We start from the raw sequence: 12,402 nt of genomic DNA, 5'->3' as shown, positions 1-12,402 counted from the left end.
ACCTGCCCTGCGCCTCAACCTCCTGCAGCTGTTAAAAATAACCCTGTAGAAACGCTTGCAGGGCAGAAAAGCTCCCTGCCTGCGTTATCACAAAACAAGGATCGAATGCTCAGCTGGAATCCTGAAGCTCCACCAGCAGGCCCTTATATGAAGACAGACTGAAGCTGGAGCAGCGTGGTGCAGAGAAAACTGAACATTGTGTACAAATACAACGAGAACCAGCGGCTCTGGCTCTGGACCAGAACCACCATAAGGGCTGAAGTCTTTATAACTGAATGTCAACAGGTGTTGTGTGTTGGGATGGTTACAGGAAGTGAATCAATCTTTGAACCTGTGTTACAGAAACATGGTGAGGACTCAGTCAGGTGTGTTGGGACTTACTCTGTCGCTGGGTTCCAGCTTTGTACCCCCAAGGAACCAGTCGACAACGATGCCTTCGTATGACAGCTCACACTCGAAGGTGGCCGTCTCTCCGGCGGTCACGGTGACATCGTTCAGAGGCTTCATCAGGCCGATCACTCGGGCTTCGGATAGGGGAGAAGACATGGTTAGTCCACCCCCCCGACACAGGTCAATAGATCCAAAAATCCCAGAGAGAAACAGCTAATCCTCAACAGCTAATCCTCATGGTGTGGTTGAACTGAAGGCAGGCCGCTGAAGCCCTCAGGACAACTGAAGCCAGCCGCCCTGTGACTTGGCATTGGGGGGCCAAGCTCATTAGCATACGACCTGCCGTCAGATGTATATGGCTGCCACAAACCAGTGAGAGACGGGGTCGCTTCCTCCCCCTTCCAACCATTGCAAACCTGCTCTAGATAAGGCATGTGGCTTCTAAAATAACCGAGGGGCCTGATTGGCTGAGAGCCACCTTCTGCCAAACCCATCAGGAGAAGACAGTCTGCTCCTGTCAATCACCAGCCTGCAATTTTCCTGGAAAAGGAGAATGTGGCGCTCCTGGCAGGAGTTACCCAACGCCGACATCATGCCCGTGTTGTAACGCTGACGTGTAACTGGTGTTATGGAAGCTTTGGTTACGCGGGCTGGACTGAGATCCAGTATGTCAGTTTAGCTTAACAAGCAGCATCAACTATTTACAACAGGCTTCTTCACATTCCTGAATTAAAGCCTCTTTACGGCCAGTTAAAGGCCGTGTGAAGTGCCAGTGACAGCCAGTTGAGAGCTGGACTGTCCATTTAATCAGCGAGCTGTCAGGCTGAAGTGTTTACAGTCGTTATCTGCTCTGCCAGAGTTGCTCTGCAGGCTGACAACCAGCTATCACATCCAGATTTTTAAAACATACATTAATACACTGCAAAATATCTCTCTCAACAAGTGATTTCATTTATGGGAGATCAGTTTCGAAAGACTTACACCATTGAGAATCATTCTTAAACTTCCTTCTGCAGAATACGCCTAGATTGCAGTCATTGATCATCCTTTAATACCTGTAAAATCTCAGCTTTCTGTCTCCATTAATCAATTGTTGAATTTAATACTTCAAACATAACTTCTGATCCTTTGAAACTAAATATTTTAAGTCTTTGGGCTTTCCAAAGCATATTTTTGATTTATTCTAAAGCAGAAAACCTGTAAAATTATATAATTAGTAGAGTTATGTTACCGAATATTTAACTTGTATTTTCAGTCAGTGGCTGCGATTGAATCATAACATACATATCGGCTGAATTTTGTTATAAAAGCATTAACATTTATTTTTTTTTTAAATATGAGAATGAAGGACTTGTTAAGATGGAGGTTTCTACTGCAGTGTGTCTTACTGGTGCGAATTTCAGCTGGAATGAATCAAACACAACGTTAAACTAGCTTTGATGGAATGTAAAATGTTTTGCTGGTAAGGTTGGGTGACAGTTTTGTGTTTATTTTCCTGTTTACTGGTTCGTTGAGAAAAAAGTCTTGTTTTGCTGAACGACTCTCAGATTTGCTGTTAACTTCTAAACAAACGCACCTTATCTGTGTTTGATGAGATACTTTATCTCAGCCTGATGACTCTTTATCCATCAGAAACGTTTGTTGTTGTTGGAGCAGCTCACGTCTCTGCAGTGTGACATTCACTTTCGAATTATTAGAAATGCTGCTACTAAGTGACAATTTGCATGAAATGAATCAACAGTTATTATTGTTTACATGTGTGAAAACTTGAGTTTTACTCAAATGGAACAGATCGAGCAGCAACTGGTTAAAGATGTGACTTTGTCAGCGAAGCGCGAAGTAACGTAAATGGCGCGAGCCACTTTTTTTCTCAGCCAACCAATCAGGATGAAGGAGATGCTGGGTTTCATATTTCTCACAACAGCAAATAAATTCTTTTATGAAGCGAAACCCAATCTTTGATTGGGTAACTGTGCAGGATCAGAGGCGTCACTCAGATCCATTCATTTATAGCTAACTACCAACAGATGTTTTCACCAACTGTCTCCGACTTATGTTCGTGTTTTTTCTGTCACCTTTGACTCTGAGCTGAGCTGACGATTTGGCATTCGCTGCCGCGAAGTCGACGCCTCCGGCCATGTCCTTCTTGCAGTTGTAAAGGATCAATATGCGTCGGGCTCCCTCCTCCTTGATCTCCACCTCCTGAGAAGAAAAATTCACAGTACAGATGAGAAGTAGAGGTAAATGATAAATTGACTTGATTTGATTGAGTATTAATTATGAGTCAAATTATTTTCATTGGATTTTTTTCTTAATTTGTGTCAGTCAGTGTTTAATCTTACAGCAGACGGGTGGAGTGTCTCTCCCTTCAGTTTCCAGGTGGCGTGAATGTCCTCCTCTGAAATCTCTGTCTCAAACTTGGCTGTCTCGGTCTCTGTGACCTCCACGCTGTACAGCGGGCGAACAACCTTGATTTCACGCTCTGCAGAAGTTTAAAAAGACGTTAGAGAAAACCAAACAGAAGCTGAAGCTCACTGAAATCTCTGAGAACCCAGAGAACAAGTGAGAACACTTTCATGATGTCGTATACAGTGAAAAATACAGCTGTGTGTCTGATGATCGCTGGAGGGAAAAAGTGGACATGAAGACGTGACAGTTTGGGCGAGAAGCTGACGCTCTGTTTCAGAGCGACTTACAATTTGTGCAAAAGCAGAAGACATGGAGCAACTCTTGACAATAACCCAACCCTATAAAACATCTCCACACTATCAACAGACTCTCTATAAATGTCTTATAACTGAATTATTCATGCTTATGAAGACATTTAGGAATCAATTTAATAAGTTTGAGTTTCCAAATGCATTTCTTCTCAGCTGGTAAAAACCAAAAAACTTCTAAACTATAATTATAAAGTATTAATTCTATTCTTATTTGTGTTAATGGTATTAGCAGCAGTAACACTAGCAATTAACATACAAGTATGTATCAACTAGCTACAAATCAACATGTTACAAATGTCGTACAAATTTGTACAGTTGGATTATAAACAAATAAATAGTTATTGACAAATTTAACTAAATTACAAAAAATATAAAAAGAGTTAAAACTGCTTAAAAAACGTTTTGGCATGTTTTAATTTGATCGTACAAATAAAAAAAGAGTTCTAATTCCTAAAAATTAGAAGTTTATGAAACAGAAATCTTGTAATTTTGTTCATTTCAACTTATGTAAAAGATGTTTTACAAGCATTTACAGAAAGTTTGAACTTTGATGTGTTTGTCGGCCTGAATTTAGTCTTTTTAAATGTTTGTTAATGCTCACAAGGTTACTTATAAATCATGCTGGGAAAGAACTTCTGTCAGGTTAAAATTACAACTTAAATGAAGACTTTTTCAAAAAATATTGTTAACTATAGTTGTAGTGGTAATACACAAGTGGGCATCTGTTAATTAATAACTTTAAAAAGGTGTTAATATGATCAACATGTTATAAACTAATAGTTTGTACTTTTTTAGTTAAAGAGCAATGATTAAAAAAATGTATAACTGACTATTTTAATATTATAACATTCATATGAACACTAATATGGACATCTGAGAAAAGAGACATTAACATGAGTGTTACATTCATGTCTCCATTATTACTTCAGCGTTCATACAGTGTTTCTATATGTTGTTATAATGTTTACAGGGTTGTATAGGGTTGGATTTTCCTCAAGTGTTCTGATAACAAACACTACAAACACTCAGAATGGGAGTACAGGACACAGTAATGGAGGATTGAGGGGAGATGAGATGAGCCCAGAGAGAGGCGGGGTTTTGCTGAATGGCGGTGGGCGGGGCCTGATTCTGTAGTCTTGACTGCGGGCGGGGGAAGTGGCCGGATCGCCGCAGACATTACCTTCGATGTTCAGGTCGGCTGTGGTTTTGTCGGTGCCACAGTCGCAGGTGTACGCTCCCACGTTGCTCTTCGCCGCCTTCTTGATGACCAGCAAGCGCTTCTTGCCGTCTGATTGGAAGAGAATGTTTTTGGAGGGATAGATTTCGCTACCGTCTTTGAACCATTTCACCTCGCCGACGGCCTTGCTCAGCTCGCAGGACAAAATCACTTCGTCCTTCTCGACAGCGGTGTAGCTCTGGAGCTTCACCGTGAAATACAGGTCGCCCTCTGCAAGAAGGCAACAACAAAACCAGTAACAACCAGATATGAAAACAGTGGTAAAGAAGCATGGAATCAATACTGAGTCGTCTTTCTGGGAATTTCGATCATGACCTCATCGTTTTTATAACCGTGCCTTTGACACGATTCAGCCGCGTCCTGTAAAAAAAATACTAACCAAGCACAGTGAGCATGGCCTCTGAGGTCTTGCCCATGGCCTCGACTTTGATCATTGAGGTGTCGTCGATGGTGACCTCCTTGAAGGCCAGCGTGTGGACTTTTCCATCCTCTGAAAAGTGCACCACCTTACTAGGGTGCAGACGGATGTCGTTTTTGTACCAGACCACTGGGATCTTTTCATGAGAGAGTTCAACACTGAACTCTGCCGTTTCACGTTCCTTCACAGTCACGTCTTTAATCGGCTTAATAAATTCGAGCCGAATACCTGACAAACAGAAATCACGTACATAGAGGGGAATTAAATCAAACACAGGAAGACATGAAAACATACAGACACAAATGGTGATGGTCTTTGTGATCAAAATATAAGATCAGCATTTTTACTGGTTGCTTTCCTCCATTGTTTGCCTCGCGTCTGCATTTACCTTTGATGATCAATTTTCCAGTCGTCCTCTTATCTTCAGCCTCGAACATGTATTTGCCTTCGTCATCATATCTGGCAGATTTCACAACAAGAATGTGTCTATTTCCCTCCACCAGGAGTTCAAATTTATCGTCATTCGACAACTCCTGAGATCCCTTCAGCCAACGGAAGCTTTTGGGCTCTCTAGAAATTTCCAGCTCGAATTTCGCCTCATCCTTTTCGTACACATGCACATCAGCCAGCGGTGTAAGGAATGAGACTGGTAGTTCTGTTGGTTCAGACAGACTCACATCATTACCAAGGCGAAGTTGGGATGTTCACGAACAAAAGCTTTGGACCAGTTGTGATTGTGTTAAGATAACAAGAGAAACTTAAAAGACTAAAACGCAAGAAGGATCAAAATTAAAGTAAAAAGTGAAGCAGAAAGAAAAGTCTTGTGCTCAATATAACCATGAAAAGTGTCATGACTTTGCAAAAGAAGGTAGAGTGAGGAAGTGAGCGCTCACCCTTCACTTTAAGGTTAGCCGAACACTTGGCGTTGGCGGCGGTAAACGCCACCTCGCCTGTTTGAGGCAATTTGCAGTTGTACAAGACCAGAGTGTGTTTGGCTCCATCCTCCACGATCTCAACGTCCTGCAGGAAGCCCGACAAACTTCAGCATTTCAGTAAAAACACAAGTAGAGCAACGTCGTGGTACATTCACTTTCATTTGTTGGCTAACACTCTCATACTTGTTATCTTATCTTTTAGATGAAAATCTAAGTCTGGGTTGAGTCAAAATGAAAGTGAACTGGACCACACTGGTAAGAGAATATCTGCAGAGATGTATTTTAACGTGACATACAGCAGATGGACTGAGGACTTCGCCGTTCAGTTTCCACTGGCCGTGGACATCGTCCTCACTGAGCTCGACCTCAAATCGAGCTGTCTCTCCGTCAAACACCTCAGCGCCGTACATTGGCCGAACCACCTTGATGTGGCGAGCTGATGATTAAGAGAGCGGACAAAATTCTTACTGAAGACGTAAATAAACAGACAGCACATGTATACAAACACAGACGTAGACAGGCATAGACAGAGTTGCCAAAATATGTTTGACTCATAATCTGAGGTAAAGCTTCTACTTTGGCAACTGAGACTATACAGAAACCTCCCTTATTATGCTGAAAGCAACTTTTCCAAAGGACCATAAACAACCAAATGACTTTCAATGTTGGCTCTAGCAGTGGTAGTAAAATACTGTGATGATAATTTTTTTAAGCCAGTCTGTGGCCCAGCAGAGTCTGAGTGAATTAACTTCATTAATGTCATTGCAGGAACTTAAGGGGAGCCATTTGGTTCCAAATGGACCTTTGAGATCATTGAGGTGCCAATAAAGGGGTTGTTTCTGTTACAGGAACCATTAGGACCCTCTAAAAAAACGTCTTCACGAGCACACAAACAAACAGACAGTAAAACAGAACAAGAGACAAAAGCTGTGGTGGAAGAACACTACAAGACTGATTCCCTCCTCAGATTAGGGTTGGATCATGGCTTCGATGTGAGCCTTTTAACTCTTGTAGTGTTTTCTACCATTTTTGCAAGGGTCGTGACAAGAGACACAACATACAGGTGGTAATTAAGAAGTGATGAGAGTAAATAGATGCTTCAACTGCAAAAAAAATAGGTGATTGGGCTTGAGGTGTTGTTAGGAGGCAGTGCAGGTGAAGGGTAAGCTGAAGAGGGGCGTCAAGAAGTAGCCTCTATGGGAGGTGAGTACCAAAAATCCAAAACAAATTCTGCATCTTTACCTTCAATGTGAAGCACTGCAGTCGTTTTGTCTGTTCCACAATCACATAAGTACTGTCCTTTGTCTTTGTCTCCAACTTTCTTGATGATGAGGGTTCTGCGTTTGCCCTCGGCCTTTATGGCCACCACCTTAGAGGGCTTGATCTCGGCCTCATTGTGGTACCACATGACATCGACGTCTTTGCTGAGCTCGCAATCTAGAACCACCTCGTCTTTCTCCACTGCAGTATAGTCCTGCAGCTTAACTGTGAAGTACGCATCTCCCTCTGGAATGGGAACATTTTTGGGTGACCATCAACGGAACGTATACAACACAAATAAATAGTACAAGGCAAACAATGGACAAGACAGGCAAAAAAAGACAAGGAACACAAATGGACGACATAGAAAAATGATTTTGTGATGACACAGAACACAGAGACACGTGTCTTACACATACATGAGGTCATTTTGTGGACCTGGACAAACACAAACATGGACGAATTGTACAAACAGCTGTAGGGAATAAAAAGGACGACATGGAAGATGAAGACAGACAGATGGTTATTTGTGGTTTACCTATGACCGTCAGGTTGGCCATGGAAGGAATTCCTTTGGCCTCAGCCTTAATTTGGCAAGTATCATCTAGAGTCACTTCCTTTATTTCAAGGACGTGCTTCTTTCCATCCACATGAGTGACCACTGTCCTGCTTGGATGAATTTTAACATCGTTCTTGTACCAGGTAACAGGGATGTTTTCGTGAGAGAGCTCCAGCTCGAACCGAGCAGTTTTGCCTTCCTTTACAGTTTGGTCCTTTATTGGCGAGATAAATTTGAGCCTGATACCTAAAATTGTATTAGTAAAGCATATTCATATAACTTAGTTTGAAAGAGGAGGCAACCAACGGTTCTGCTAGTTAAAGTATGTCCAGTAATGGACATAGTAACTTACCCTCCACTGTGAGTCTAGCTGTTGAGGTTTTGCCCAAAACCTCAATCGTATACTCGTCCTCATCGTCAAACTCACAGCAGTTTATAATCAGCATATGCTTCTTTCCATCATCGATTATGTCATACTTTTGGTCTGGGGTGATGATGTCAGCCCCTCTATGCCACATGACCTTAGAGACATCTTTCGTGATGGTGCATTCAAACTTGGCCTGTTTCTTTTCAGGCACAGAAACGTCCTTCAGCGGGACTACAAAGTCCATTTCAATTTCTGGGTTAAAGAGTGACATAGGTACACAACGTCAACAACACAACCAAACACAACAAGTGTACCACAGTCTACAGCAAGTGGCCAGTTTACCATGTACCCTTTTGTTGTGTGCTTTCATGGCTCCAGAACTTTGTGTAAGTCTACTTATGTTCTTCTTAGTTGGTGGTTACTTGATGTTATATGCAGAAGATGCCTTCTTGTCCTACAGATAACCTACAGGACACATTTTCAGGATGTGCAGGTCCCAGACAAAGATGACGTCACTATGGCATTCTCAGGTGTGTTTAGAAACATGGTCTGCTTCAGGGCATGGTGTTGAAGGATTCAATCACGTCATCAAGGAGGCTGTCTTACTGGAAATGATGGGACAGGACCAGTTCAACATCTTCTTCAGCTGTCATCAGCAGTTTATAAGGATGCAGCAAGTCTCTTCTTTCCTCAGGCCATTCTTCTTTCTCCTCGCTTTTCATCAAGTACTCAACAGTAAGCTATCTGCTGCCATTCTAACATTAAATCAAACTCAGGCAATTTGATGTCTCACATCTGGAGGGAGCCAATTAGCAACACGTTGTTGGTGTAACTTGTAAACTGGCCACTGTACGTAGATTTCACGTAAAACATTTAATCACAGACGGTACAGATATTTGATATTGTGACACACATTTTCACATAAATCTGACAGAACAGACATTTCCACTGAACATACTTTACAACGAATAGAACAACAAACACAGGACACCATTGCAACCATGGGCAGTAGCTGGGATCCCATATCTCATATCCATAAAGTGCTTCTCATCTTCTTGGGCTGCATGAAGTCTCACATAATGAATTTCACTCATCATCCCTATTAAATAAAGGTCTAAGGTCCACTCTCACATGCCATAAGGCTTTATTTTATTGCCTGCAGACCTTACAACTTTATTTTTACAGCTAATATCCTCAAACAATGGCATGTTGTAAATCCAATCTTGGATACCAGAAGCACTTCCTTACCTTTGACATTGAGCATTGCACTGGTGTTGGCATTGAGGGCCTGGTAGGACACTTCTCCCGCTTGATCCAACTGGCAATTTTTCAGTATGAGTTTACGCACACCGCCCGCCATTTGGATGTCGCACGTCTGATGGATACATTACAGTGCATTTATTCATAAAAAGTAGTGAAATTGAACATTTAAATGTGGAAAGTCCAAAAGTCTCAGACAACTAGTCACCATACTTCTTTTTGAGAGGACTTTGGCTGAGTCTTTTCTGTCTGTGATGGAGTGGCTTTTTAGTGAACTAAGCTTGATGTGTATTGATCCACTGATGATGTGGTGACTTTTGGTTTGAATACAACTGATCTAGTTTCTGTGAAAAGTTTTAGAGATCCATGCACTGCCTCTTCGAAACCTAACCCTAACAGTTGTTATTTAGTAAGCAGATCTGCTGGAAACTTGAGCCGCAGCCATATTCATCTCAAGGCAGGCTTCAGTGGTAGAGATACAACTCAAGGAAGTATTACCTCCTTTTGTATGAAGGCGTTTAACTGGTCATACCACAAATTTGCTGAAATGTGTTGCTGTTTGAAAGTGCAGGATCTTAAACACATCTTCTTCATTTTACATGTCATAACATAACCATGTTTTTAGATGTTTCTGAATCCTAAAACTTTGATTTTTCCAAGTTTCTGAAAAAAATATGACAGATTTTCTTTGGGTCTTTCAGATCTTACTGTACATGTATCAAGACCTTAGGCACTTGACGAGTCCATCTATTCTTACCGGAGATCTGGTCAAAACCTCTCCTTTGAGCTTCCATTCTCCTGGAACATCGTCCTCAGAGATCTCTGTCTCAAATGTGGCATCTTGCTTCTCAATGACCTCAACGCTGGCCAGGGGCTTCAGGATCTCAGCCTCACGCTCTGAGAAATGGGTTAGTTTTAGAACTCATAAATATCAACCAATTCATTTAAAGATAAAGTTTTTGAGGGACTCAAGTTAAAAGAAAAGTAAATAGGTAAACAGATAAACCTCCTAGCGTTAGCTTGGCAGTGTAGAGACGTCCTTCCACCTCCATGCCATATTCTGCTATGTCTTCAGGCTGACAGTTCTTGATGGTAAGTGTCAGCTCTTTTCCTTCCTTCTTGATCTCAATCTTGTCAGAGGGCACGACTTCATTCTCTCCTTTGAGCCACTTCCAGTTGGGAGTGTCCTTGAAGAGCTCACATTTAAAGACAGCGGCAGCCTTCGGTTTCACATGCTGGTCTCTCAGCGGTTTCACAATCCAGTCTTTGATGATTTCTGTTAGAGTTAATGGTTAGTCAATCAGTATCCATCATATTGATCAATTTAAACTCCCCCCCTGCCCCATCACTGGCAGCTCTGCCATTGTTAGACTGTCTATTTTGGATTTGAAAAATATCAAAAAATCTTTGGTTTTACGCCCTTACAACAGTCATTAACATTTTCAAATTCTTCTTAAAAAAGATAGGGATATTTTAAAACCTCAGCTTGACTTTATCCTTGTGTCTTTTGGTTGGAAAAGGTTGAAAAAGTTTGAAGAAGAAGAAATAGAAAAAAGGGTTTGTTTCATAATTTGGTTTTTAAAATCTGTTTCGAGTCAACCTTCTTCCCAAAAACATTAACAAAAGATGAAAAAGAAAAAACCCAACATCATGTGATACTGTACTGGTCAGTTGATTGTTTTTGTGTACACACAGGATAAGAGTCTAGAAGTGAAACTATGTACTACCGGTAAATTAGTCGTATGTTTTTGAGTGTCATTTTGCGATCAATGCTCAATTTAGTCTGGAGACATACTCGCCTTTAACTACACATTTTCATAGACAACCGGCTGTGTTCTGAACATTGTTGTTCCCATTAATGCCTGTATATATGTGTTACAGGAGGACACCATTAGATGGCACATGTTTAGCAAAGCTTGTTGTCCCATTGTTGTCCCTGCTGCTGATGAGCTTACACACTCCTGACCCACATCCTTATACTGGCCCTATGCACTAACGTTTATGTGCTCAGTGCATCTTGCCCACACGTAGCTTGTTGTATGTCATCAGCATACAAATAAGAATTAAGATGTAAGTAAACTGATAATGGGAACGGGCAAAAAAATGTCTTCTAGGAATTATAAAGTCTCGCCCTGATCCTTGTCAGTATACGTTCCTCGGGAAGCAACTGTATTGATAAATGTTTCTGTATACAACATCCTCATTTTGCTTACCGATCACTTTAACATTTGTAACGGTCTTGACATCCTCCTGGCCGTCGACTTCGCACGAGTAGGAACCAGCATCATCCTCAGTTGAGTTCTGAATGGTCACAGCGTGCTGCATACCAATGATATTGATCTGAACCTTGTTGGCCTTTTTCTTCAGGACCGTGCCATCCTTCTTCCACACTACATCTCTCTCTTTGTTCAACTCACAGGTCATATATATTGGCTGACCCTTCATAGCTGAAGTCTCCTCGTCCAGCTCTTTGATCCATTTCACAGGCAGCTCTGTGAAGAGATGAAGAGGATATGAGAAAATTGACGAATTGATGAATTCTTAAATAGGATCTTGAGAGAAACTTTTCTTTGTCCTGTAGGTCTAAAAAATATAAATACCTTCAACAATGAGCTTGGCTGTGCATTGTATTTCCTTGCCAGCATTCTTGGCAATACAGGTGTATTCACCGGTGTCAGACAGCTGAACATCAATAATGTTCAACTTGCGGTCTTTGCCATCAGAGGTGAACTTGTGCTTTGGGCTTTCGCGCAGGTTGCTTCCATCTTTCATCCATGAGGTTATGGCGGTAGAAGGAGAGACCTCACACTCAAACACAGCAGCAGAGCCGATGGACTCGGCCTCCTGCAGCACAATGTCCTGAAGCTTCTTGATGAACTTGAGAGGGACGGCTTTGAGCTTGAATCCTGCAAAAGGTTCTTCTGGTGGTGTCGGACCTTTTCCGCCCGGCCTCAGGCCACGGCCCCTGCCTTCTCCAGGGGAAGGTGTCTGCTTGGCTGTAATACAGATTTAAGACCATCAGTTCACAGTTTAAATTCAAGAAGGATTCTGTGGCATCACTATACAAGATGAAGAACAGAATACTTGCTGAGAATTTAAAGGCAGAGTTCATGGGTTTATTAAAACAACAGACTTACGTTTCAGCCCTCTACCTCTACCTCTTCCTGCTTCTTCTGCTGGTTGTCCCTCTGTTCAGAAACAATGACAATGAATTTTCTGCACACAATGTGATCATACGTCAAGGACTTTATGACCT

General features: G+C 41.8%; 1 protein-coding gene across 1 annotated transcript in view; it reads right to left on the bottom strand.

Annotated features, from left to right (window-relative positions):
* The window catches only part of ttn.2 (titin, tandem duplicate 2), a 189,777-nt gene that overhangs the window by 99,067 nt on the left and 78,308 nt on the right, over window positions 1–12,402 (bottom strand). The window contains exons 89-105 of the mRNA XM_030428193.1: window positions 12,284–12,334; window positions 11,747–12,142; window positions 11,360–11,638; window positions 10,153–10,422; window positions 9,904–10,043; window positions 9,135–9,261; window positions 7,872–8,138; window positions 7,499–7,765; window positions 6,943–7,206; window positions 5,997–6,136; window positions 5,659–5,785; window positions 5,154–5,420; window positions 4,727–4,993; window positions 4,291–4,557; window positions 2,733–2,872; window positions 2,466–2,592; window positions 382–524 (exon numbers count right to left, since the gene is read on the bottom strand). Coding sequence (XP_030284053.1) covers window positions 382–524; window positions 2,466–2,592; window positions 2,733–2,872; window positions 4,291–4,557; window positions 4,727–4,993; window positions 5,154–5,420; window positions 5,659–5,785; window positions 5,997–6,136; window positions 6,943–7,206; window positions 7,499–7,765; window positions 7,872–8,138; window positions 9,135–9,261; window positions 9,904–10,043; window positions 10,153–10,422; window positions 11,360–11,638; window positions 11,747–12,142; window positions 12,284–12,334 — 3,539 coding nt within the window. The remainder of the gene's footprint in view (window positions 1–381; window positions 525–2,465; window positions 2,593–2,732; window positions 2,873–4,290; window positions 4,558–4,726; window positions 4,994–5,153; window positions 5,421–5,658; window positions 5,786–5,996; window positions 6,137–6,942; window positions 7,207–7,498; window positions 7,766–7,871; window positions 8,139–9,134; window positions 9,262–9,903; window positions 10,044–10,152; window positions 10,423–11,359; window positions 11,639–11,746; window positions 12,143–12,283; window positions 12,335–12,402) is intronic.

This window comes from Sparus aurata, chromosome 9, assembly GCF_900880675.1.
Source record: "Sparus aurata chromosome 9, fSpaAur1.1, whole genome shotgun sequence".
NCBI classification, from domain to species: Eukaryota; Metazoa; Chordata; class Actinopteri; order Spariformes; family Sparidae; genus Sparus; species Sparus aurata.
The sequence above is the reverse complement of the archived record's forward strand: the minus strand, read 5'-3'. Positions and strand labels throughout refer to the sequence as shown.